This window comes from Nesoenas mayeri (genome assembly GCF_963082525.1).
Source record: "Nesoenas mayeri genome assembly, chromosome: Z".
Lineage (NCBI taxonomy): Eukaryota > Metazoa > Chordata > Aves > Columbiformes > Columbidae > Nesoenas > Nesoenas mayeri.
In genome coordinates, this window is record NC_137542.1 from 61,049,242 (window position 1) to 61,077,088 (window position 27,847).

The following is a 27,847-nucleotide window of genomic DNA, read 5'->3' on the forward strand; positions in this document are numbered from 1 at the left end:
CTCTTGCCCTGATGTCACCTTCACAGTCCTCATGCGGTAAGGAGCAGCTCAGTGGGTTCTCCTTATTCAGTGGCCATGTAGCTGAGGAGTGAGAGGAAAAGAGGTGTTCTGATCAGACTCAGGCTCCTGTCCTTCGGGACACAGATTCTCACATGATGCTCTGACATTTTCAGAGAGCATAAGCCTTTCCTAAATGAGTGGGAACTTGCCAGTAGAAAGAAGGACCAGTATTTAGCAACAGTTTGTGTACTACGTCCAGAAAATGCCACTGATACTATTAAGTCATCGCTGCTCTGCATCTCTGGGTATTAGTCTCTTTTCTTATGTCTTCTCGGTTTCCTCTGAAGTAGCTAAGTTGTAAACAATATCTTTCACATGAAAACACTGTATTGGTGCCTCTTACTCAGGTGATTATCAGACATACCCTGTAAGGTACACAGACATTTTCTCTCACACCAGTGATGTGCCACTCACCCTGCATACACTGTGAGGTTATGGGCTCTATGGAGAGTCAATTGTGATTTAAGGGTTACCTGTCCCATGGAAGGGGCTCTCTGTCTCTGTTAACTGCATAGAGTGCCAAAGGTTAGGTACACTTGTAACTTAGAAGTCTCAGTTAAATATTTAAAGCTAATTAGGATGTGCGCCAGAACTTCTGTCACGTCTCTGTCCCATTCCTGTAGAGTGGCCTAACTTAGATTGCTTACTTCTTATTGGCCTGAAAGACCTGGTGTTTCCAGCTGGCATGTAGAGTGTAAAAGATAATCTGGCTCCTATGTTGCTCCTGCAAGCTGTTTTCTTCCCTGGCGTGTGTTAATCGGTTTCCGAATCCTGGCCTTCTACAGCCAGCCTGTGGAGAGTTGTACAGAATACATGGGACTGCTGGCCCCTCTGGTCTTCCTTGGCCAGCTCATTCTGCAGACCCAGCAGTTTCCCTGTACAAAGAGCAGTCTCACAGCCTTAAATACAATGACATTCCATAGTGTGGTAGGTGGCTGGTGGTGGGAGAATGTTGCTAATTTATACTGTAAGTACTTGTTTGAAGAAAACAGAAGTATGTTGTGTCATGGCAACAGTAACTGGAATATTAATGTATCCCATCGATTTTGTTTTGAAGGTCTGGACTCATCAGCTTTGTATGGAACACAAGGCTCAAGCAGCTCAGCAGAACTAAGACAAATTCTCGAAGGTGGTAAGTATAGTTCCCTTCCTTAAAGCACTAGGCAGATTTTGTGGTCAGACTGCCTTTCTTTTCATGGCTTCACTGTGTGTTTTTTTCCCAAGAATAATTATTTTAATCACTTTTTGGTCACTTGCTTGTTCAAACACTGACAGTCTAGCTGTACAGAGAAAAACAAGGTGTTCTGTTTAGAAGCAGGATAGAGACACTATTCCTGTAAGGCTGCAGCGTATTATTTTGTAAACAAATGGTCGTTTGTTTACATACAGTTCTGTGTGTGCATTTTTTTGGTCCAGTAGGACAAGAGGCAATACCTGCACAATCACTGCTTGCTACAGAGATGATGCTGGAAGGGAAAGATAACTGAATTAATGTTGCTCCAGCAGGCTGGGTTCTCAGGTTTTGGACAGTAAAATGCAACTACACCACTAACAACCACATACCCATTCACGTTTGCTGAAATATATTTCCGTCTCTTTTAGATACTCTTAATTTCTGCTTCAGGACAGAATATACTGCCATGGCAACACTCAGTTGCAGTATGATTGATCAGGAGCTGTTGTAGGAAGAGTGCTTGGCCACAGCATCGCAAGCTGGGGTGCAGTGTAGGGTGTGAACTCCCACTTGCATAAAAGAGCACAAAAATACAAGGGCTAGAAAATGAAACTGGTTACATGCCATGTTGCCAAAGGGACAAAGGAGGCAAACTCAAACTGTGAATTATCTCTCTTCAGTTTTAGTAATTGGAAATATTAACAAAATGAACAAGAGATGATACTGTGAGTTGTCTGTTCCTTCAAATCAAAAGGGCATCCTGTCTTCTGATTATGGTGGCAGTGAAGTAGTATATGAGTGCAGCAAACAGGAAGAGGAGATATGCATGTGGTGCTAGCTGCCCAAGCTGTAATTTTAGTATTGTAGTGATATTTTTCAGTCTAGATAAATTCAGATATTCTATGGCAACAATGTGAATGTATCTCTTAATTTATCTGAATCCCTTTTTAAGTCTCTAAACTGAGATGTACTTTTATGAAAGGTTCATCTATCTCCTCAGATCAAGGAACTGTGGTTTACTGGTATTCTTATTTAAAATGTAATTAGGTTTGACAAAAGAAAACAGGACTTTACTCTTCAATATATCTTTGAGTTCTCTTTGTGATAGGATCAGAATCTTCCAGGACAGAGCCGGTGTAGTGGGTGTCCAGATACATGGATGCAGACAGATCTCATCTGCTCCACCTACTCTCTTTGAATTAGCAGAGTGCTAATTGAGAAAGCAAAGTTGGCTTTGGTCTCAAAGTTGTCAAGTGCGTTAGTGTGCTGTTCTGCTTATGGTTAAAATGCTCTCATTAATAGCCTAACTGCCTGCTAGCTTCAACACAGTGCTATCTAGCTCCAAAATCAAAGATGAGTTGCATCTGGCCAGCCCGGCAGATGGAAGAGTTCAGGTCTGTTTATGACATTACACCCAAAATGTGGCAGAGTACCGCAAGTTTATTGTTACTCATGTATTCATTACAATAATTTGGGATATACTTCAGAGAATGGCTCAACACTGAAAGAACCAGGATTTGACTTGGCTTATGAAATAAAAAAACATGCTGTGAGCAGCAAAACTAATGAAAACTATTTCTTAGGGATTTGTGGTTGGATTATTTGACACATAATTGCTCTTGGAGAATTCATATCCACACTGCAAGTTTTTTTATCTTCTGAGCTGTTCACAGTGTCTTTTTCACCAGGTAAATTCTTTGGTGCCTAGTAAGAATTGAGCTCATACTGCAAGCTTTTCTTTGAGGAAAAGAGAAGGGAGGCAGAGCAGCAGTAAGTTTCTCACTACCTGCTCTTGACGGCCTTTTTTCACAGTAGGTGTAGACATACCACAAATCTGATTCCTCTGCCTCCCAGATGAATTTGGTTGAAACTGGCCTACTAGGTTTAGGAGTTATTTTACAGGGGACTTGGCTAGCCTAGAAAGTTGGTCAGCGTTAATACCTCTAAATTCTTGAACCTCTAAGTTCTATGCACCTTTGTAAACATTTAGAACTTCACTGAGTCAGAGTTTCAAATTTTAAGATGAATCCTAATCTTGCTTGCACTAAGTAGGCCTTTCTGTATTTTCCTGTTTTTATTTTTGCTGCTGATATTCCTTGCTTCAGGGGTAACAAGTAGTCTTTGATGTGACTTTCCCAAACACTAGACCAAGTCATAACTATCCCAGAAGGATGTCAGATTTTACAGGATAAATTCTAACAGCTGTAGAAAACACCAAGCACCTGGTTCTGCATGTGTATATTTGTTTCAATTTACTCACTTAAATATTTACAGGCTTGAAACCTGAAGTTGTTAATGAAACTTCCAGTCATAATAGAAGTAGCTACAAGTAGAGAACCTGCATTTTCCCAAACCCTTGATTAGTACTTATTTCTCACACAAAATACTTACAGGTAAAAGAGAGACCTGTTAAAAATATTCTGATGTTCTGTAACGTTGCCAACATACAGCACGTCACTACTGTTATTCTGAGTTCAGCCCTGCACTGTATATCACAGAAGGCCACACACACCTGTGGAAGCTGTTTAGTTCATCAGGTACCAAAGGCCTGGGCATGGTGTTGAGCACTGTGTGGTCTTCATCTCAGAGATGCTTCTTGGTGTCTTACAGTCGTTTCTAAGAGTTCTTCTCTTTAAAGCAGATCTAAGTTAGCAGTTTTGGATTGATATAAAGCCCTTAAATAATGAGCCTTTATATTTTTCCAGTTTCTGATGCCTAACAAGTATGTTGCTCTTTCCCTTTAGATGCCTCTTCATTGGATTTAGAGACATTTGATGTGCACACTTTATCAGATGCTCTCAAGAGGTATCTCCTGGACCTCCCAAATCCCATCATTCCAGCAGCTGTTTACAGTGACATGATTTCTGTAGCTCAAGGTATGACTATCACATTATTTCAAATGTCAAGCAAAAAAGTTTTTATTAGCATTCTGAATATCCAGTGATCCAGCTGTCACCCACAGAACAGGGAAGATTCTGCACAAATTGGCAGCATCTCAGAAAACAAATACACTTTTACCACTTTTGATGACAGCTGTTTCAATTGAGATCTAGACCTGCGTTATTTACTTATCTATTTGGGTAAACATAATGGAAAATACAAAGGATAACACAGTTCTCATTTTAGTAAGTAGAATAACTACAGAAAAACTGGGGAGAAAAATCAAGGACTTATCTGTATGCAGAAAGCTAATTTTTAACTTTTTATCAGTGCTGACAAAGTAAATGTAGTAGAGGTCATGGTGTTCTGCAGTACGTTGGAAGTTGCAGATTATGAAGTGAGAAGTACATGCATGTAAGATTCATCATCTACAGTGGTAATTTCAAACAAATATAGCTTATGGGCTTTCAGCATGTGGGCCAAGTATTCTGTTATATATCTCAGGACAGGATATTGTTGCTGGTAACCTTCAAAGTTAGAACAGCACCTGTGAGACTTATCTAGTGCATCTCAGAATTACCCAATCATGTGTGACTCTAAACACAAGACAGACTTCTACCAGCACACTCTGAACATATTGTGGTTTTTACCAAAATGCATATCTGTTTCCACTTGACTTTTAAATACTTGTTCTTTACTCTTCCCTGAGCATTTTACTTTTTGCAAAAGAAGAAAGAAGTCTTATGGCACTAATGCAGGACAGAATTTTATTTTTTTTTCTGTAAAATTGGTGCTTCCAAAGGAGTTATATTTTACTTGTTCAATATTTCTTTGCTGATATCAAGAGCCTTTTATCTGTTTGCTTGCAGAAGTGCAGAGCTCGGAGGAATATGCTCAGTTGCTGAAGAAACTCATCAGATCTCCAAATATACCTCCCCAGTATTGGCTCACACTCCAGTATTTGCTCAAACATTTCCTCAGAGTTTGTCAAGCCTCCAGCAAAAATCTCCTGAACACAAGGTCTCTGGCTGAAATTTTCAGCCCTCTGCTTTTCAAATTCCAGATAGCAAGGTACGTGGGTCATCTTTATTATATTTTGTACTGTAACTATGAGTTAATTATATACAAAAGTAAGTTTAATGAATTAATTTTTTGATCTTCTAATGATGAAGGCATTATTGTATGTTTTTGCCTTTTTTTTTTTTGTACTAAATCTAATGTAAAATTTTGCATTTTTCCTAGTTCTTACTGTCTAATCCATCTCTTGCAGCTCTGATAATACTGAACAGCACATAAAAATCCTAGAGGTTTTAATCACAAGTGAGTGGAATGAGAGACAGCCTGTACCAGGTAAAAACTACTTTTAATTTTTGAAGTTATATACCATTGTTTCTTTTAAATTTAAAAATTCAACTTAAGGACAGCAAATGCGTGTTGGTTTTCTTTTTTAATCAAACTCAATTCAAAAGTGCGTAACTACAGAACTAAATATAAGTTGTTCATGTGTTCTATAGCTGTGTGCAACATTTGTTTTGTAAGAAATTGTCTTTTTCATTAAAATCATTTTAGTACCCATAGTTATACAACTTTAGGACTTCCATTTCTTCTTCAGTAAACAGCGAATAGGAATTTGGGCATTTTTATGACCTATAAACCAATAGAATGTATATACGGTGGTGGTGTGGTGAATTCTGGAAGATTTTATTTGACTCTCACTCTACTCCCGGGCAAATCTTGTTAGAACTGCAAGACCCCGTAGAGATCATTGGAAGAAGGTAACATTTCCCCCTTTATTTACACATATGGGGTTTTTTACTCCAGAGACTCAAAATTTTTATTTATCAATATCAGTAAACAGTGCAGAAAATATTAAAACCCCATTCAAGAAAATTAGATTACGCTTCTGATTCTATGAGTTAGCATCTGATTTGGTTAACAAACAGTAAAACCCACCTTCGGTTTATACAAAAGTCTCCAGTTTTAAAATCAGGTATTTGGTAGGTGCAAGGCAGAGTTGCTAATGATATGTGCAAAATAAATTATTAATGCATGGGGACTTTAGATGTTAGTTTAAAGTAATTCAGTTTACAGCTTATAAATAGAGAATATCTGAACAAAGGATAGGGCAATGGTGAACAGAACACTGGGCAGGCTGCAGCTCTTCCGCCTTTCTATTCAGAGCACAAAGTAAAGCTCATGGCAGTAGGATTTGTAGGGCTGCTTAAGATTTGAAGAACTAGAACACAGAAATAGAAAAGCAGCAGCAGAAAAGCACTCTTTCTCGTATTTCAGGTGGGCACTTTGTATAATCCACTTCATCAACGAATGAGGATTAATTTACAATAGCTAAGGTTTTTTTGTTCCTATTGCTGTGATTGGAAGGCTTTTTCAACCTTGCAGGCTTTATTACTTAGGAAACTTTCCCTAACATTTAGTGTACTTCTGTTTTCAGCTAATTTATACCTATTTGGTTTTGTTCAATTTTGTCAAAATAATTAAGCGGGCATCTCCAAAAGCACTGTGTATTTTTCTTACTAATGCTTCATAACAACCGGGGAGTCTTTCCTTTGCCACCTGTTATAAGCCTTAAAAAGCAAAATGTATTATTGAATCCTCTAATATTCTAAAGAGTTTGCTAGTAGCATTTATTAAAAATTATATGCTTGCAAATGCTTTAGAGTGTGTGAATTTATATGGCTAGAGGCACTAATTGGATAGTCACAAAAGTAGGGTCAACAGTGAGAGTTTCTTAAGTTTCAAAGTGATAGTTTCTTAAGTTGCACTTAAGAGATCACTTGATTGCATATCATCCTGAGTTGCTTCATATGAGGAAAGTATAAGAGTGAAAGGTGTTGATGCTAGAACTACTAATGAGGACAAGTCTAGTCATCTAGTCATCTTGAGAGTATCATTAGGGTGCTTGAAGAAATGTTACTGGATCCATGAGATTCATAGGGTTTGACACTACATTGATAATTGCAATCTGAGATCTGCTGGTTTTCAATATGGCTTCTGTGTTAGTTAATATTTTGTAATGCTATAGTTTACTGTTACAAAAATAGAATTCCTTCCCTGTGCATTTCGAAGTCCATCCTGGGCAGTGAAATGTTTTTTAGTTGAAAATTTGCACATCTATTAATATGCTGAAAAAAACTTCAAATAAATTTTTTCAAGCTTCGTAGTCTATGGTTAGCTAGCCTCTGCTCTTAGGCCTGTGAAGTGCTTGAATAATGTTATGTAAGTTTACAGGATTAGGACACAAATCTGTTTTCCACACCAAAATCATTCATTGACCTGATAATCTGAAGTGCTCTGTTTTTATAGTTCTCATAGAAGTTTCTAAGATGTATTTTTCAGAATTATCATCTTCAACATTATTGCTTGTACTGCCTTGAGTTTCCATAAAAGTTGTTTAGAGACATTGTAATAAAAGGAAGATTCTTACAAAAGATAACTTCTGCACTTTTAAAATTGTATTCTAGATTGTCATTCTCAGAACAATTATATGACAAATAAGAGGTTTTAAACGTAAAGAATCTTACTTGCTGAAAATAATGTAATGACAACTAAGCCATAACAGGGAATTCAGTGCTGCCAGGTTTCTTCTTCACAGTCTGCAGTGATAGCTTCCTTCTTTCTTTTTTGTTTTTGTTATTCTTAAGCCTAGATGAAAACATTATGTCTAAAACAAAGCTCTGCATAATGTGGTAGTGGTTTCTTACACAGTACACAGATACATTGCATGTGGTATTGGAGATAACTGATGTGAATAGGGAGGAGATCTTTGCACAACTGTGGAGTTTTTTCTTATCACATCACCCACTAATTATCCTTCTTGCCTCAAAGGAATAGAAAGTATGGAATCGAACCTTATATCTTAACGTGCCGTAAAATTAGTATCTTAAATTAGGTATCTTTAATTGGACATCTTATAGCTAGAGTGATGCATTGCACACCATAATGCAAAACCAGGAGTTACTCCTAGGCAATTACTTGATTGTTTTAATCACAGAACAACTGTGAACTGATTTTTTTTTTTTTTTTTTTCTCTGTCACAGTATTCAACAGCAAACTGCATGTTAGTTTGTGAATTAGAAGTGCTTAGCCCTCCACAAAAGTTAAAGTATTGAAGTTAAAATACCTGTTGTGCCTCTGTGTGTAGTAGGTGAAGACAAAGTAATGTTGCAGGAGAAGTAAGATTGGAGAAGCGGTTGGTGTTTTGAAGAAGTAGTAATCAGATCCATTTTATGACTCCCGTGTCATTCTTTATCAGCAGAAGAGCCAAAAGATGATGTTAGTGGTCAAACTAGGTGATTTAGCACCTTGTTTTAACACCTAACCTGATGATCAGCCACACAGGCCATAATTTGAAGAGTAATGCTGATTTTACAGTGAGAAGCAAAAGCATGCCTCTGAATATGCTATTCAAAGCAGTCTGACAAAAAAAAAATCTTAGTTGTAACAGATTATAGCTAGCAGTGCTGCATATGTCTCACACATCATACAGAGTTGTGAAGGTGCATGTGCATTTAAAGGTAAATATGCAAAAAACAGGCTACATTTGTAGGTATAGAAGACTGGATTTTTTTCAGTTAATTCTCAGGGATAGTGAAGGCACCTGGCTTTCCCGTCTGGTGGAGACCTGCCCTGGATGCAGGTCCCAGAGCCATCCATGGGGCCCGTTGTGTGCTGGGGGCAGACAGTGAGTTTGGAGCTGGCGGCTGGGATGCAGGTTGTGCACAGGACAGTGGACAATGGGAGAGCTGGCAGAGGATTTTCAGGGGGAACTGGTGGAGACGGGGAGGTGTTAAGGAGCACGCAGTGGCTTTGGGTGTGTGAGATTAAGGTGTGTCCTACCCCAGGAAGGTGAAGGGGGATGTGGCGGGAGGGTGTGGTGAGGTGGGCAGGTGGGCTGAGGGGAGCAGGGGTAGAGCTGCAATACGAAGCTGCCGTCCTGTGGGCAGACTGAAGCCCCGAGGGCCTGTGCTCTAACTCAGGCTGAGCTGCTTGTCTAGGCTGTGTATTCCTGTAAATAACACTGTAAATAATGGCTCAAGCTGTAAAATATTGCAGTTTTGTGCATGAAGAGGTAGGTTTTACTCCTCACAGGGCCATAGGTAAAGAATGACTGAGGTAATGAGAACTGCCTTACATGTGACTGGGATGGTGTGACAGTCCTGGCAGTATTGCCAAGATGCAGACCTTTAGCTTTTAGCTGCGCAAAATGTTATCAAACGCGATAGCATAACTGCCAGATCAGGGGAGTGTCTGTGCTGATTCTGTTCCCCTTGGGGTCAGACGCAGAGATCCCCTGCACTACTTTGGTGCTCAGGCTCGCCCCACTGCCTGGTCAGTCATGTCTTGGGGACACGAACAAATGTAGGAACGCTGCCCCTTGTCAGGACTTTCCTGCATCGTATCACGGCCTGGGCTGAACTGTCGGCAATGCCGAGCCCTGTCTGGAGAGAGCAGAGGACAGTCCGTCCGGGGGGACGGTGCAGACCGTCCTGCGGTCCGTCCGGGGAGGGCGGTGCGGTCGGTCCTGCCGTCCGTCCGGGGAGACGGCATTGCGCATCCGTGCCTCACCCGGCAGAGGGCTCCCCTTCTAAGGTAATAAAAATCAGACTTTCTGCCCGGTTTAACGGAGAGCAGAATGGTTGTTAATCACCATACCTAGAAATGCTGCGTTCTTGTTTTAGGTTTTGCCAGCAGCCTATGCTTTATGTTTCCCAATACCTGATTTAAAGTATTTGGCGAAACTGGAACAATATGTACGACCTTATTAGACTTTTTAAAGATTAATGTAGGTGTGTGTGTGTGTATGTTAGTATCTGTAACACAGACATGTGAGCCTGTCAGACCTGATCAGTTCTCTTCCTGCTTCGTACATAAAGTTTTAGGAAAAAAATGCTGTATAGGTAGAAGAACACTTTGAGTATGACTGCTGAAAATAGTAGGCTGCTGACTTTCTGCAAATACAAATCTATAAATTCAATGAGCATGACTCGAGGTTTTTAAATTTAAATTTAAAAAGTCAAGATAGGGCAATTGTGTGAATATGCAGGTGTGTGTGTGTTCCAGTATTGCTTTTGGACAAGATACTTGATTCCCTTCTGCAGGATGATTAGGAACTCATTTTTGCGTAAGGCACTGGAATAAAAAAAAAAAAAAAAGAATTGACTTAGGGACAAAGCCTTATCTTTTATCTCTATGTGGCTACCTGTGCTTTTTTTAAAACTATAAACAATTCAGTGAACTGGGTTTGGGTTGTCTTTTCTCCTTTGAGAATATGTTTCTCTGTGGTGCCCCTATAGAAGTGTTATCAACCCCTTCTGTAATTTTAAGAATAAATAGGGGGCATATTGGTTACTGTGAGAAGCTGTACCTTTATGTCTGTGCTGCTTTAAATTAAATATAAAACTGGCAGTTGTTCATGTAGGCAAAAGCTAAAACTAGAAAAGCGAGGGACTGTTATAGATGAAGCTAGTCAATCAACTGTAAAACATCAAAAATGTGCGGCAGATACATGGGGTTTTTTGTGAGGTACATGTGAGCTCGGTAGCATAGGAGGAGCATAGGTGGAGTGTTTGGTTTATAAAAACTTTTCAGTGCCATTTGACTGCTCTAAGGAGCACAAGCTGATCTCAAGGAACACAGCTACTAGAAGTTCTTGCTGTTTCCAACAAGTGGGAGGAAAATATTAAGCCCCTTCTCATTTTTCTCTGAATTTAATCTTGTGGTCTGCTTCTCCTTTCGCTTTGAATCTATTTCCTTGTAGAACTAAAGCTGGCAAAGAAGTTAACCTCTGTAGGCAAAGCAGGGGAGCAGGCTCTTCCATTGCTGCTCTGTTGCTTTAGCAAGTCAGATCTCCACCAAACACTGAGGAAAATAATATTTGACCTAAACTGCTCCCTCTCTGTACAGTCCCCTTTCCCGCCTGCCTGCCCAAGAGACGAACAATCCTGATGCGCTGGAAAATACCATGGATATGGTCAAGTATTTTTCCTGCTATTTTCAGTTTATAGGAAATGGATAAAATGCCTCATAGAGTCATGCTAAGGGTCCTCAGGCAGCACCTGTATTTGTGATCCAGCATGAGTGTGTAGGAGGTGATGCTGTGCTTGCGAGCAGACTCTTTGCTTGCTCAGGGCTGCTCTGAGCGATGCATCTCTTCTCAAGTATTTTTGGTGCTATTTTTTTCTGCAGTAAGTTAGTTTGCCACTTTCTGTATTTAGCTGTTCGTGGAGTTTTCTCAGCTTTAATACTGCACTCAGCAGCCAGTGACAGAGACTATTTTAAGGCCTCTTACAATGGTCTTCTCATTTACTTAGCTAAAATGAGAAAGTTAGCCCTGCATTGGCCACTTGCTAGCTGATGACAACTTTTACTTTGAATCTGGCTCCCCCTCCCCCACCTGAAATCCTTGGCTCAGCAAATATTTGAACCTGCCCAAGTTAATCATGAAACTGAGATCTTTATCTGAGAGAGACGTGCAAGCTACTGAGGGTGGTGGTTTCTTTTTTTTTTTTTTTTTTTTTAACTGTACTAAAGTCAGGTTCACATTTTAATGATGAACCAGAGAGTAAGTGGATACCTCCTGCACAGCACAGAGCTTTAAGCAGTTAAGAAGAGAGAGAAGGCTTAGATTTTTCTCAATATATGTTACAGCTTTTTTAAGGGATTTTAATGAAACATTGGTTGGAAAGCAGAGCAATCTCTTTTTCAGAATCTTTTTTTCTTCATTGCTTCAGAGAAACTTCCTAGTAAAAGGAGTTTTTGGGGGATTTTTTTAAGCAAGATTTCTATAAGAGAAAACCAATTATTTTTTTCAAGTTATTGGATTGTATTTTCAGGCTGTATTACAAGGGCGAGCATCTGCGATGCATAATTTACAAAGTAAGTGATTTTGAATTTCTGTGTGTTTTCTTCTCACCTCGTGGAAGTACATTACTGTAACTGATTACCAGGTAGAGCTTTCAATGGTCTTAAGATACGTGAGTGAAAGTCGGGTGCCTCAGCACCTCTCTGGGTCATACTGGGAATGAGGAATCGCCCATCTGCCGGCTGTCTTTTCTTGCCTGCAAGCTAGGCTGGTCTGAGCTGAGCGCTAACCTGATTATACACATGTGGGCAGTCCGAAATTTGGCTACCAGTGAAACCCTGGAGAAGTAATTTTTCCTGACAGCCCTTATTCAATTGAATAAAAAGATCTTACTGATCCCACATGAGACTTCAATGCAGCAATGTAGTCTTTATAGGAAATCTTTATAACCTAATTTAAATAATTACCTTGGCAACTCAACTGTTTGGGTAGCAGGTGGGCTAAACCACCAAGTTCAGTGTTTGGACTTGTGTCTGGGATGATTTTAAGTATCCCATTTCATTTTGGAAATGGAAGGAATCTTTGGAGTATGTTTACCTAAACAGGGAGGGGAGAGTCTACTTCAGAATCAATTTAAGCTTGTTAACGTATAAAGCAAACTAGCATGCATTTTTTTTTGGTAGCTGTTAGTACTCCAGACATGTTCTTGTATGTTAATGCTTGTCTAAAAGGGGTAAGCTGCTGAGGGGCACAGAGCAGGGGTAGATATGTGTGAAATATTTGGGAAGGATATAAATGGTATTAATTTTTTTTAATGAGTATTTGTGAGATAGAGCACATTTCAGCCACACTAGGATTTCTTATGATGTAGGCACAGATAGTTGCTACAGCTACTCTTTGTTGTGGTTATTTTTGGTATCTGGTTTTCTGCCTCCATAGATTATAGCGAACATAAAGCATTCACATTGCTTTACAGAGCATTCTACTCTGGAATTAATTGTCTGTTCTGTCCATGTTTCTTCTAAGAGGTCTGAGAGAGTTACAGTGAGAAATGGGGGGGAGTTAAGAAGGAATATTTCTAAATGGTAGAAGGATACTGATGACATAAAGTGAGGAAGGAGACACTGGCAAGGGTCCGTTGCTTTTAAAAACAGTTAACTTGATAAATATCTCAATGAGAACAGGGTAGTGAAAAGGCAGATTAAATCTCATTGTATCCTGACAGACTGGCCTTTTATGTTCAGCGAAATCACTTCTCAAGATGTTCAGTTTTAAATTTCTCCCATGGTTTGGGCAAGTCTGCTGAATGTAGAATTATTATTATTATTATTATTATTATTATTATTATTATTATTATTATTATTTCATCTAGGTTGATTGGAACTGTATTTTATTACAAAATGATTTTTTGGGGGGGAAGACGTCTCTGCATTAAGCACCATTTGTATAATAAAGTCAAGTGTGTCAGACCTGTGTGTCCATTAAAACAATATGAATCTGTACAGTTTAAAAACATAATCCGTATTTCTTTATGTGGAGACATGTACATATGCATGTGTAATGTGGGTGCGTAAAGGATACACACACACACACACAGACATAAATACACACACACACAGAGCCTTTCTCCTTTGCCTTTCGCATCTTTAGTCTGTACAGCAGGTCCAGAAGCCTTTTGAAGCTTTTTGCATGGTAAACTTGAGGCACCCGCACAGGAGAGCGCAACGGAGATGCGACCGACCTCGCTCCAGAGGGAGCTGCCCTGTGTGCTGTGTGCGCCTGTGTGCAGGAGCTACGTGCTGCAGCACATCAGCCTTTTGTCATGCTGCCAGGCTGGACTGTACCACGCTGCTCGGTCAGGAGCACCAGCCGGGCAGGTGGGTGAGCGCAGCCGCTCGCCCCTTTTGTTTGCAGTACCAGCTTTACATTGCAGTTCTGCTAAATGCAGATGCTTTCCGAAACTGATTTTTTTTTTTTTTTTTTAAGATTAATGTAGAACAAAATGATGAAACAGGAGTGGTCTGGTGACATTATTTTGACATGATTGGCTGAGGATTATGATGTAATAGGTTACAGTGCAGCCCCTTATAGGTTTTAAAATGAATTCCAAGACACCATTACAAAGAGAGCCTGACTCTTTTCTTGTATCTGAGCTTACTCAGTGAAACTCATACAAATGTACAATACTGTTTGGAATATGGAAGAACTGGATATAGAATATCCTAAGACAGATATAAATTGTGGCACAGACTTGATGTTTTACATAGAAATGGATCCACCAGGTAAAACTGCAGTCTTATTATGGAAGACTTAATTCATTTTGGTCTTTACAATAGCTGCTGAAAAATTCTTAGTGGATATGTAGCATTTCTTTACTTTGTCATTGATACAAATAGTTTTCTTTTTCCTTTTTTTTCATAAATTAGAATTAAATTGTGGTTTAGTGCATGATTATAGTAATTAGAATCATAACTTGTAGAAATACCTGTCTGCTTACTTAATTGAATTTTTACTGAATTGACCTGTTTCTGTTTTGATTTTATTCTGTCAGATGTAGTTCTAGTTCTGATGTTATATCATAAAATTTTTGTATTTCTTTTATTGTTATTTTTGCTATCCCTGTTCCACACTGTGACTAAAGGGAGATGCTGTAGTAACACTTTTATTGCCTGAAGCAGTGATTACATATCATTGTTTTGGATTGTGTAAGGAAAAGCAGATTTTAAAATCTGGCAAACTAATTGAATACCTGATATTGCATCATTTTTTCATATAATCTAAAAATATTATGCTATCTTGATATTCGTTGCAACTTTAAAAACATCATCTTTTGTAGCCAGACATAATATACAGGACAGAGATGTTCATAAGGAATGATGTACTTACTGGAGAACTAAAAGAGCTGGGTTGATTTTTAATCCTGATTCCAATGTAGTCCCCCTTGTTACTAAGTCAGGAGTGCTGCAGTATCTTCTCCGGCACCCACTGGTGTACATATGTAGCTTTGACATTGAGAAAAGGGGGATGTGGTTTTTAATCAGTCCTGGCATTTGGAACACAATTTATTCTGTAGAATACTAAGATTAACACAAGGCATATTTGGGTCACAGATGGGTTTCTGAAAGTGTTCTTTTGGCAAATCATCACACAGAATGCTGAGGATCACAAAAACCCAATTTTTCTTCTTCTTAAAATACACTGTATTGCTGTGGATTTGCAGCTTTTATTACTCAGCTTCTAGGTGAGGAAGCAGCAACATTCCTCTAAGATTGTTGCACAGGAGGAAAAAAATGTACATGTTTTATTATTTATATTCACCTGAAGATAGTGGAAGAAGGTAAAAGCAAAACTTCAATTTATTTTTTTTTTTTCCTGAAATGCTTTCTTCAGAGAGGGAGGAGATGAGCATGGTCTTATATTTTGCTTAAAATATATTGTTGCAAAAGTAACATACTTTTTTGAAACAGTACATCTTGTTGGATTATATTGTTTTCAGTAAAATATCTTGATTCCTTCAATGTCTTTTAAGACTGTTAGTGATCAAAAACTCTATTTTGTAACTATTCTTTTTTTTTTTTTTTTTTTTTTTCCCCTTATTCATGTAGTAATGTGTAATTTCAAGGAATATATGGTCAGGCTTTCAATGAGTTATAATCAACTTTTTTTTTTCCCCTTTCATCTGCAGCACTGCCTCCTAAGCCACCGAAACCTAATACTGTAACTAACAACGGCATGAATAACAACATGTCATTACAAGATGCTGAATGGTACTGGGGAGATATCTCAAGGTAAATCAGCTCAAAACATCTATTTCTAATATCTAGCTTTGTGTTCTTGCTGTGCTATTCTGTGTACATGTATTATGCTTAAGTATAGAAAAATTATGGTTCTAAGAGCCATTTTTAGGATATTTTCCACCACAAACATGTTGCAGTTGGTTTTATTCCAAACATGACTAAAAAGTTACTGGCAGTCAGAACATAGTATGTGAAATTATTGTTCTGTTACTTTAAGACAGCTATAGGAAATGCTGTCATGAAAGGACAACACCAAGAAATAAGTATTTTCTTCTTATCTTTCATCCAGAACCTCAACTGTTGGCACAGTTGTTAACAAGCCAGACAAGTGCCATATATTAGCAACATTTTTAACTGTACTATATATAGGTACAGTAGACAAGCACTGGCTGCTCCAATTGTGCAGGCTTGTATGAACAAGCAGAAAGACCTTTGCATTAATATAATTTTGTCCAGCAGTGAGAGGACATAAGGTATACCATTTTTATTTCGCAGTTGTTCTCCAGCAATGTTGAATAAGCTATTAAATAACTTATTTATTAATATAGACATCAAGAAGGCTTATAAAAAAACCTTACTTTAAAACAGAAGAATTTAGAGCACAGTGAGAGAATAAATGAGTGAGAGGCAGCCGAAATGATTGGTTACTTTTGCTATCATTTTAGAGAAGAGGTAAATGAGAAGCTTCGAGACACTGCTGATGGTACATTTTTGGTACGAGATGCTTCAACCAAAATGCATGGGGACTACACACTTACATTAAGGTGAGATTAGTTGTGCTAGGTCTCTAATACTTGACAGTAAATGCAATACTGCATTTAAAATACAGTGTTCTTTAGGAAATAGCACTTGAGGTATGCCTAACTTTTCAACAAACTTTATTTTCAGGAAAGGAGGAAATAACAAATTAATCAAAATATTTCATCGTGATGGAAAATATGGCTTTTCTGACCCATTAACTTTCAACTCTGTGGTTGAGCTAATAAACCACTACCGGAATGAATCTCTAGCCCAGTATAATCCTAAATTGGATGTAAAATTGCTGTATCCAGTATCTAAGTACCAGCAGGTAATTTGGTCTATATTCTTCGTGTTTCACTTAAATACAGAGAAATTTCTGCTGACTGGGGAGTCATGTATCATGAAGAACTTCAACTCTGTTAATATTTGAAAAAACAAAGTGGGTATAAAAATGGATATTTTGTTTAACAACTCCACAGCTTGCATATAAATACTTAAAACTTTAAATACTGCAGATACATTATTAAGAAATAAACTTACATTAATAGATATCCCACTGATTATTTATGAAATAGAACATTTTCAATATAAAGCTGAACAGTTTCAATGCAAAATTTGCTTTTTGTCACTAATATCTCATTTGCATATTATGCATATAGTGTATTATCTCTCCATATTGGTGAAAGAGCCGTCACATTTACCATGTAATTATCTAGGCATTTTTAAGCAGTTTTATGTTGAGAATCTGTGCAATGTAATTGCTTCTTCACGGAATATCTTTCCTTCTGCTCATCATTCCAGGATCAAGTTGTAAAAGAGGATAGTATTGAAGCAGTGGGAAAGAAATTACACGAATATAATACCCAGTTCCAAGAAAAAAGCCGAGAGTATGACAGGCTTTATGAAGACTACACAAGAACATCTCAGGTGAGCTAGATTTGAATCCAGAGGGAGAGGGGAAAGCTTCTGTAGATTTAGAAGAATATTATTGTAAATTCATACTACCATCTTCATCCTCCTCCCCCTCCCTTCCTCCATCACCACCATTGCCCAAAAGAGAAAGCATATCTGATGTGCTTGTTCAGGATGGTAGAATCCCTTACTCATGTTTGAGCAGTCGTCACCTGTAACTGAACCCACCCTGTGCCCAAGTCTGACCTGCTTCCAAAGCAAGCACAGAAATACCTTGATTTACCAACACCTTTGTACACAGACCTCATCAAGCTGAGTTGCAGTTTTCAAAACGTATTTGCAGGGAGGTATTGTATTTTCTTACTAATTTTTTAAGGATCTGATTTAATACGTGCAGGGTAGAAAGAAGACGTGTGTAGATACAGTGCAGGAAATAATTAGTAGACAAGTCTTGAAGTGCCAGCAAATTAGTGCTGTTTTACGGATCTAAAATCAAGAATGCCTCTTAAAATGTGCAGGAAATATGCCTAAAAATAATCAAAGACAGGTGGAAACATGCAGGCAACTTGAACTAATAACTTAAAACACTTACCTGTTGACTAGCAATATAGGGGCAGGAGGATGGACCAGATAGATGACTGACCACTCGAGATCTGTCCTGGCCAATATCTTACACTTTTATTTCAGAAAGACAGATGTGCCTCTAAGGACATTAGTTGGTACGATGGCCAAAGTGCATTGCCATAAAGCTCTAATAATCACAAATAAAACTTGTTTATACAAAAGAAAGATTGTAGGTAGCTTTTTGTCTAGCAATTTATCTTTCTTGGAAGACATCATCATGGAAAGCCTCATCTCAACAGCCTTTAGCACAGACCTGTTCTCTCTGTTGTAAGGCTCTGCAAACAGAATGTGTTCTGGTAAAGGGATATTGCAGTGTTCTGTTACAATATACTGAAGTGGTTTTGTGACACAAGCCAATAAATCATCCCCTCTGTGTGATAACAACAGTAATAACAATTATTTTATTTTCAGGAAATTCAAATGAAAAGAACAGCTATTGAAGCATTTAATGAAACAATAAAAATATTTGAAGAGCAGTGCCAGACACAAGAAAGATACAGTAAGGAATACATTGAAAAATTCAAACGAGAAGGAAATGAAAAAGAAATACAAAGGTCAGTATTTGTATTTACGTTTCAAATTGTATGATTTTGAAGAAAGAAACAATGCCAAGTATAGATCTGCCTAAAACTAAACTAAAACTAAAGCATGATGGCAAGCTTAAAGTTGTTCTGTTGTAAGCAGAGCAAGCCTTAAATGGGGTAGATATGAACTGGCAAAATGCGTCTAGAAAAATAATCTGTTATCTTAAGTGTCTACACCACTAAATAGCAGATTATAAAATGATGAATAAGACATCAACAGAGCGTAACCTACTGCATTATTCCATTCAGAATTATGCACAACTATGAAAAACTGAAGTCCCGAATAAGTGAAATTGTGGACAGCAGGCGTAGATTAGAAGAAGATTTGAAGAAGCAAGCAGCTGAATATAGAGAGATAGACAAGCGTATGAACAGCATTAAGCCAGACCTCATACAGCTGAGGAAGACAAGAGACCAGTACTTGATGTGAGTATCATTATGAATTAACAATTTTTTATATGAGTTTGTTTGGGTTTTTTTTTAATTGGTATTCAACTTCTGTGACTAACAATTCATTTTATTTGCAATTGTTGTCCAGGTGGCTGACTCAAAAAGGTGTTCGACAAAAGAAGCTAAATGAGTGGCTTGGAAATGAAAATACAGAAGAGTGAGTATTAAAAGATTTAAATATATCGGGTATTTCAAATCGTCTTACGCAAAAGCGAGATAAAGGATATTTAATTCCTGTATCACACAGAGGAAATCTCAAGCCTAGCTCTCCAGTAACGATGTGCACTGTTAACACGTGGCAGCCTACATCATGCAAGTATTAGAAAGGACTCTGTCTCACCCTCTGCTCAGCATTATTCAGGGAAGTGCAAAATCAAGTTACTCTAGCAAAGCACTGGAATTTAACCGGTGTCTCTATTGTTACCAGCAAAATGAAGATCATAAGGTGTCAGTATCTGATAGAGATACCATATAGATCGATAAAGTGTTCAGAAGGTCTTTTAGGCATGGGCAGGATTTTTCCAAATTTCAAGCATCGGTACTATGGTGCTATCTAGTGTGGTGGTACCCACATCAGTGTATCACTTTGCTGTTATTGGAAATGATAAAATTGTATATGCTAAAGAGTGGTCCTTCTCTGTTTTTGTGGTCTGGTTAATTTTTCTGGGAAATGGCAGGATGGTATTCTGTCATTTCTGTCATTTCAGCTTACTATTGTTTCTGACAGGGGCTTGGTTAATGTATACATTCCACCTGGATGGTGTGAATGTAGACCAAATTAAAACTAAAGCAAGCCACAAAATAATACCAAAAGTGTAGTAACAGTGAAGAATGGACAGATACAGAAACATAGTTGTCTGAGCAATATTTATATCAACATTTTCTGCCTGTGTAGTTTCCTGTGCATGCCTTTTGCACTGTCTGGCTGAACATATAGCAAAAGCAGCAGACTGACAACAACTGTTTTGCGGATTTACATTCTAGCCTTGTCCACATCTATTTTAATTTCACTTGGTTTATTGAGTCTCCTGCTGTTGTGCTGCAAATTGTGCATCTCCGCTGTGGCTGCACTGGTAGAAGCGGGGGATAAAAATGGCATCCATGTTTTAACGCACAGCTCAAAGGTGGTATCATAGAGAATACATAGGCATCTGTTTCCAGTGGTACTCCCATCGCTTAAACATCAGACAAAAAATAATGCCAGGCCGTAGTTTTAATGTAGCATCAAAGTAGTAAGTGAAACTGTTTAAAGAAAATCTTCCTTTTCTCTCGCTCTGTGGCTCTCCTTGCCAGTGAGTCTGATAAGTGCTCAGGTTTCTGCTGAAACATTAAACTTTCAGAATATGACTTTAGAAGAAAAGGTTGCAATGTGGAAAAAATCAATACAAAGAGCAGCAGGAAAAACAGGAATCACTTTCTCCAGGTGCTGGTTGAAAATAGAGCCATTGCTGAATGCATTTGAATATCATACAGGATGAAGCATGATGTTGTAAGAGACCTAGAGAGGTGTTGTCTGAAACAAAAGAACCCTCCTTCTTTCTGAAAAGTTGAAATCCGTGTGAGAGTGCTGATTTCTGTAGACTACTTTGAGAGCCTTCAGAAAGGCAGAACTGTGGATGAGTGGGAAATTATGTTTTCTTATACCAGGGAAAACTGATTAAAAAGTTGTTACAGAGAGAATAAATACACTAGCCAAACACAGACTGATTGCAAGCTGAGCAGGAGAGGCAGCGCCCACCAGTGCAGGCTACTGGGTGAGTCGGGGGCTCTGGAACTGCAGAATATCAAAGTGGTGTCCACACAGGTGAACTAGAGACATGTTCTTTCATGGTGGGCTTTAGCTCAGAGGGTTCTATATAACTGAATCAGGTAGTGCTTGTTCTGGTAGAGAAGGCCCTATGTTATATATTGTTGTAATACTGTGTTCATAAGGAGAGAGAGAGCACTCCACTATTCCGCCCTTTCCACAAACCCATCTGCCCTATAAATAATCTGTCTACCTATACAACAGCTCATAGCTTTCCCAAGCAGCAGCTGTACTTGATACATTGCATGATTTTTCACTGCTGACCAAGGATTCTGATCTTTGGAAATGAAGCTGACTCAGAGGATATTGATTTCGTTGGGTTTGCTATTTACCAAAACAGTGAGCAATGGTAGAAGTACTCAAGTACTTTGCAGCAGATTCTGAAAGATAATGCAGTATCCTTTTATATCCTTTTTCAGGTTTACATGGGTGTTTTTAAAAGAAACAAGAACCAGAACTTACGTTTTTGTTAGGTGGTTTAAATGGTGCAATATTACATGATTGACAGCCCTAGTTTTACCAGGGAGGCATCCTACTAACGACTGACTTATTTTTTTTCCAAGTAATATGAAATCAGGACTACAAAATTCATGGATTTTGCCCTGCTGTTTGTTTCACAAACACACATTTTGTCCTGTCTCAACAGCCAATACTCAATGGTAGAAGATGATGAGGACTTGCCCCATCATGATGAGAGAACATGGAATGTGGGAAATATCAATAGAAGCCAAGCTGAAAATCTGCTGCGGGGAAAGCGAGATGGGACATTCCTTGTTCGGGAGAGCAGCAAACAAGGCTGCTATGCCTGCTCTGTTGTGTACGTACCATTATTAATGAATGATGTAAACAACATTCGAGGCACCTACCTTGAGCCAGGACAGATAAGACACGTAGATATGTGTGGATCCCACTGGAACTTCGTGCTTAGAAGCAGACCAGCAAGTCCTGAGGCCATCCTTATCGCTGCTCTGTTTCCTACACAGTTCAAACCTGTACCATTCCCGCAGATGAGCCTCACGCAGTAGGGAAACAAAAGCATGGATGCACTCCTTTATGTGCAGCTGCTAAGTCCTGCCTATTTACTGCCTCCCTAAGCTAACACAACATCTGGGATTTTGGGTTAAACCTAGGCTTTTAGTGTTATGCCACCACAGAAGGCAGGAATTCTATGTAATGACTAGAATCTTAAGATTTATTGCCAATGCTTTATTTTCTAGCTTAACTTTACTGTACTGAACAACTAAAAAGTGGTTGTGTTTTTTTTCTTCCTCTTTAGGGTGGATGGAGAAGTAAAGCACTGTGTGATAAACAAAACGCCCACTGGGTATGGATTTGCAGAGCCATATAACTTGTACAACTCACTCAAAGAACTGGTGCTACATTATCAACACACATCACTCGTGCAGCACAATGACTCTCTCAATGTCACACTAGCCTACCCAGTATATGCACAGCAGAGGCGATGAAGATCTTAATACTCTGGGCTGTTTGGTTTTTTTCTAAAGAAAAGATTTGACAACATTGAGGCCTCTGGAGAGAGAAGGCTCCTTTCAGCCTTACTCAAGAATTTGAGCTGCAGTATCAAAGCTATCTGTCTTCAGATGGGACTAGAGCTTTCCTTTACAACTGCAGTGGGAGAGATCACAGTACGAAGCTGTGAACATATGTTTCTAATCTGAAGTGCTTTTTTTCTTTAAGAAAAGGAAAACACAAGAGAGAGAAATCCTAACCTGATCTCCCTGCAGGGACATAGAGGCCTTTAACCATGGTGCTTGTTTACGACCACTTCTGAAGCTTTACCAGCTAGAACATTGGATTCTCCGGACACAAGGTGTAAGAGGTCTTTGTCATTCGGTTATTGGAATTTTGTGGTCACGACCTGGCTTGGATTTGGTGTTGCTGCACTCAGTGGATCCAGACACACAGCATTGTGGATTTTTTGGTTTCTGGTGAATGATATGTAGCAGAATGGCACTTTCATTTCTAAGGGACACTTTAAAAGGACTTCAGTGACAGTATGTTGGTCAGAGTAATTGTGATAGCAAAGTGCCAGGAAGTGTTTTGTTTAGACGTTTAAAAATCCTGTTTTGAGAATATATTTAAGACTGAAGAAAACAGGACTTTCAATGGCATACAGTATATAATAATGTACATAGTATTGGATGACTTAACTATCATTGATGGAAATTACCAATACCAAACTGCTTCTCTTTTCCCTTTTCTGTTTGCCGAAAGCTGAACTCTTAGACTGTGCTATGCAATGCTGAATTTTCTTTAGGCCGTAGTCTTCTCTCAAGCATATCTACAGGTTAAGCTTGTTTTTTTTCATATTTCCTTGTCTTCTTTATTCTTCCTTCCATTCTTTTGCCTGAAAATATTTTTCCTGATGATTATTTTTTGTTATTCATTTTGTTGTTTGGTTGTTGGTTGTTTTGTTGTTGTTGTTTTTTGTTTGTTTGTTTGTTTTTTTAATTGTACAGGAAGCCCGCAAGAGTTGGCTTCAGAATTAAAACTATGAAAGATTTTACAGTTTTCTTTGTATAGAATATTGAGCTACTAGCTCGAAGTTTTAAAAGTTCGTAATTTTTTTTGACTAAATATTTTGTTGGGCAGTGCCTGATAAGCTTCAAAGCTGCTTTATTCAATAAGAAATGTATGAACATTACAAAATATCACTGAGTCCAACAATATTGTTTCAGAGATATCTTTAGAATACGGTACCACGCTACGTTTGCTTCTTGAAGCATTTTGAACTTCTATCATTATTGTCTTTGTATTTGAAAGACAAAAACTTGTGTATCTTTCTCTGATAGTTATTTCAAAACAGGAAATTTGTCTATGGGGATATAGATAGTTTGGATTTCAGAATGACTCCATTCTTTATAGTAAATAAATTTCTTCTTGACCTACTGTGGCAGAATTCTTGTGAGCATGTAAAGGTATTTTCATTTCATATGAAGGAAGTTTCTCTAATCTGTTGCCTAAGTCTGTTTTCTGTATTAGTATTGTGAAAAAAAGCTGTCACCTTACTGAGAATGTTTGGATACAACATAGAGCTAATTAAGGATGGAAAATGTCTGTTTTGAAAATGATTAGTTTATCATATTTAACATTTTGGATTTATTTTCGTAAGTTTGTAGGCTGAGGCAATATCAAAATGAACACTTCAGTAATTTCAGGCACCAGAGTCTTACGGAACTCTGTTTTGTTAAAGGAAACAGATACATGGATCCCACTAGAGCAAACTTATTAGTAATTCTGGGACAATTCACTGTGGGTGATTTGCAATGGTTATTTATTGTCCTGACCACACGTTGCAAAATGATAAAGTAATGAAGTTCAGAGAAATCTTGGAAAAGTTTTGACTTAAGTGAATTAACATGAATTAATTCTTAACCACGATGCAAAGGCAAGACCCTTTACTATTAAAGGGTGTTGCAGACACAATCAAGAGTAAGACCCGTGGAGTTCTATCATAATAGCTCTGTTGAAGAGACACACGTGTTTTAATACAAAGTATGCAGTGCTTACTAAGCTATTGGAAATAATAATAAATTTGCCAGTCTCCCATACTTTTTATATTATCTTTTAATTTTTACATTATTCATTCATTTCTGAGGCTGTAAGGCTTTTGATTTTATTTTGATTTTGTGTTCTTATATTTGATGGGTTGTCTGTGATTTCCTGTAGATGTATTTTCTTACTAGAATTTATATCAGGAAACAGGATTCAACCAACATTAATGTTTTGGGATAGTTACCACTTACAAAATTATTCTGAATATTTTCTCTGAATAGAAGTTTAGTCATCGTTGCTTTCCCTTCCTCATTCCACACTATTTTTCAGGCCTGTAGGACCATGTAAATTTGGTTTACTAATAACTGGCCTTTGCTATGAAAAGCACCAACAATTACCCTAGTTTGCCAGTTATTTTACCAGGCTTGAAGTTACAAATCAGTTCAGTATACAACAATTTAACACTTGTAGCAATCCAAGATATTCTTTGGACATATATTCATTTTTAAATGTTAAATATTTTAAGAGTAAAATTGTATTTTTTTTTCTATAAGCAAAATATATGTAATCTGAATTGTTGTTTCACGTAGCATTTGTTAAGAAATTTTATCATAGTTAAGGCATTTGGATCTAATTTTCCTCGTGTTAAGAAAACCTCTGCTCTGTCAGTGGGCCTTGTCCTTGGTGTGCCCAGCCCAGTATGGGACATCATTTGTCCCTGTTGTACATCTGTCCCTGTACATCTTGTCTTCGTCTGTAGTTGTAGCAGAGAAAAAAAAGTAGTGTGTGTGCAAATTTGGCACTTGCTTTTCTTGCACGAGCAGCGATGAGGAGTAAGCGCTGTGTTGTGAGGATGAGTGCGTAGGGCTTCCTGAGGGGACATTCTGCCTGCACAGGGTGTGTGCAATTTGCAAGGGTCACTTACGCCCTCAAATTGGCTCCAGTGGGCGTTCTTTGGTACTTACATACTGTGTGACCTCTGCATTTCCCTCCCTCCTTAATGCACAGAGCCCTAGGACAAGGCCCTATTCACTGCAGAGTTGTTTGTCCTTGATGTACCATATTGTTCACTCCAGTTTTGATTTGATCTCGAGCAGGCTAATATACGTAGAAAAAAAGCACATGGATATAACTCAAGAAACACAGTGCTTTTCTGTATTTCTTTCAATATGTAGTTTTTCCATCTAATACGATTGAAGGTTGGGATTTGTTTTGTTATGTTCTTTGCTTTTGTGAAATTTTTGTTTTATTTTAAATCCCTAGGTTATGCTGCACTGCAGCAGCACTTTCGCAAGGCCCTTGAAAGGCATGAGACGTAACACAGAACCCACAAGCAAAATTAGGAGTTTCTGATTTCCTTAAGTTTAAATTTTCAGGTTTGGGGATGTTTATCTGTGCATATGTGTGGACACTTGTGTGTTTATGTATGAATAGATCCCAGTATAGCTGCGTTTCCTCCCAACATGATCATTTTGCTTAATTCAGTAAGCAGTATCATTAACTTTGTTTAAAAACACATACACGTGCACACTAGACCTTTGTGAGTGCAGCATGTTTCCAAATACAGTTAGAAAACTGAGTTTCTGTGTTGTTGGATATTTTCTTTCTTTTTTTTTAAAAAAAAAAAAACTTAAAAAAAACCTAAAAAAAACACTTGTCTGTATGGTTCAGTTATCTAAGAAATCTTGTCAAGCAATCTAAAACCAAATCTTCAGATTTTCTATTTGATGTCAACTGTTCTGTAGTGAAGAAATGGCTTTGTCTTGTAATTGGCAATGAAATAATAATGCTTGGAAAAACATTCAGATGCTTCTAATGGGGATAACTTCTGCTGATTTTCACACAGTGCTTTTGCTATGCATGGTATTAAGTTGGGAAAGTGAATCCTGATATTATTTTTTTCCAGGGTCACTTTTAGAAATGGGCAGCTCAAAGCACAATGCCTCCCATGGGACAAGGTTACAAAATGCAACATTTTACATAGAATTATGTTGTATTTACTGCAGTTGAAGACTAAACTGGACTGTGGGAGTTGGTAATGTTACATTGCACTTGTCCTAATGAGACTGCATTAGCTGCCCAAGATGCTGCTATTTTTTTTATTCTTGTTTTTAAAAATAAAGCTCTGTTCTGTTAAATGTCTTTAAAACATTAAGATTAGTTTGTTTAAAAATGGTCTTTGAGGAGGTGGAGGGTAAAGTGGTTTGTAAATTGCCTTTACAAGGCAACAATGGAATCATGCCTCCTTGAAATTTTGTTCAAGCTATAGAGTTGATGGAGCTGTGTCTTGTTTTTAAGTTGCTTTAAAAATTGTAATAAGTCTTCAAGCAGAATAAAGGTTGTTTTGAAACTGCATTTTGGTTGTTGAGGCTTCAGTAAGGACTGAGATGTCTGTCTGCCAGAATTTTCGGCTGGCTCTTCCTGTCTATTTGTGGCCTACTTTGAAACGAGACCCAGGTGCTCATATTATTAGAGGGAACTAGGGAGCGAATAATTTCAGCAGACTCACAGCCATTCTGTGTATTGAAGTGGATAGAGAGAGTAGTTGAGTAGCTCCAAAACAGTCTCGTGTCAAACGTAGCCAAAACGACAGTTCTGCTCCTGACATATGCTTGCAAAAGCAGTACAGTATTCATGATCTGTGATACACCTTTCGCACTGCAGGTGAAGTTCTGGTTCTGAAATGAGTGGGAGTTTTGTCACTGATGTCCATGAAGCCAGCCTGTCTGCCTTTGTAGCTAGAAGTCATTGACCAGTTTCATGGCTGCATCTGATGGTGAAAAACCGTGAGAGAATGAAGAAGAGGGAGGAAGCGGGGTTGGGTCAGATTGGGGTAAGAGCGATTCGAAGCACTGGTTCCTTCCCCTTGTTATTGGTGTGTGGTATCTGACTTCTTCAGGCCCATCCATATCTTGCCGCAGGAGAGGTCCACCGGGGAAGTCAGACAGCCGCTCTGGAAGCAGAGACACTTTCCTATTCACATTCTGTTAAATGTTTCCATTGCAAAATCTGCCCACATTTTGCTCACAGTCACATAATAACCCCTGACTCAGGTACTCAGGACAGGCTTGGAATAATTATAAATATTCACACGATTTTCACTGGCCCTTAGATGTTATAAGAAGCACAGATTAAAGGCTGTTATACTTTTAGCCCACTTAGTAGAAAGTCGGGCTAGGTCTCCAATGAATGTACTTGTTGCTATTTTTTTAAGTAAGCTGGTTCTTCTAAAACAGACACTGAGTTTATGTCGTTCCTGCCCCCTGAGCCAATGTTAAGCAACACAAACTCAGCTGCTGCCACAGAGCTCAACATCTGAAAATAAGGTCAGCCAGGTCACAGTCACGCATTGTCCATCATCAGCTATTGGGAGAAGTTATGACCGGCTGACCACGAACTGCAGAAATCTACAGACTGGCAGATTTCACTACGACCCTCCCTTACACCATGGGCAGCAGCCCTCTTCTTCACAGAGGGACC

At 38.4% G+C, this 27,847-nt stretch overlaps 1 protein-coding gene across 2 annotated transcripts in view; it reads left to right on the top strand.

Annotated features, from left to right (window-relative positions):
* PIK3R1 (phosphoinositide-3-kinase regulatory subunit 1) overlaps window positions 1–26,722 on the top strand; it is a 62,637-nt gene extending 35,915 nt beyond the window's left edge. Inside the window, exons 4-16 of one of the 2 annotated variants that reach the window (XM_080361927.1) lie at window positions 1,118–1,192; window positions 3,979–4,110; window positions 4,984–5,185; window positions 5,385–5,464; window positions 15,622–15,724; window positions 16,399–16,497; window positions 16,622–16,802; window positions 17,276–17,401; window positions 18,422–18,564; window positions 18,844–19,020; window positions 19,133–19,201; window positions 21,498–21,668; window positions 22,128–26,722. In XM_080361927.1, the coding sequence (XP_080218053.1) occupies window positions 1,118–1,192; window positions 3,979–4,110; window positions 4,984–5,185; window positions 5,385–5,464; window positions 15,622–15,724; window positions 16,399–16,497; window positions 16,622–16,802; window positions 17,276–17,401; window positions 18,422–18,564; window positions 18,844–19,020; window positions 19,133–19,201; window positions 21,498–21,668; window positions 22,128–22,317 (1,748 nt within the window). In that variant the 3' untranslated portion in view covers window positions 22,318–26,722. Of the gene's footprint in view, window positions 1–1,117; window positions 1,193–3,978; window positions 4,111–4,983; window positions 5,186–5,384; window positions 5,465–11,589; window positions 12,011–15,621; window positions 15,725–16,398; window positions 16,498–16,621; window positions 16,803–17,275; window positions 17,402–18,421; window positions 18,565–18,843; window positions 19,021–19,132; window positions 19,202–21,497; window positions 21,669–22,127 lie in introns of those variants that run through there. The other variant, XM_080361926.1, reaches the window with a different exon arrangement.
* Window positions 26,723–27,847: the final 1,125 nt, after the last annotated feature.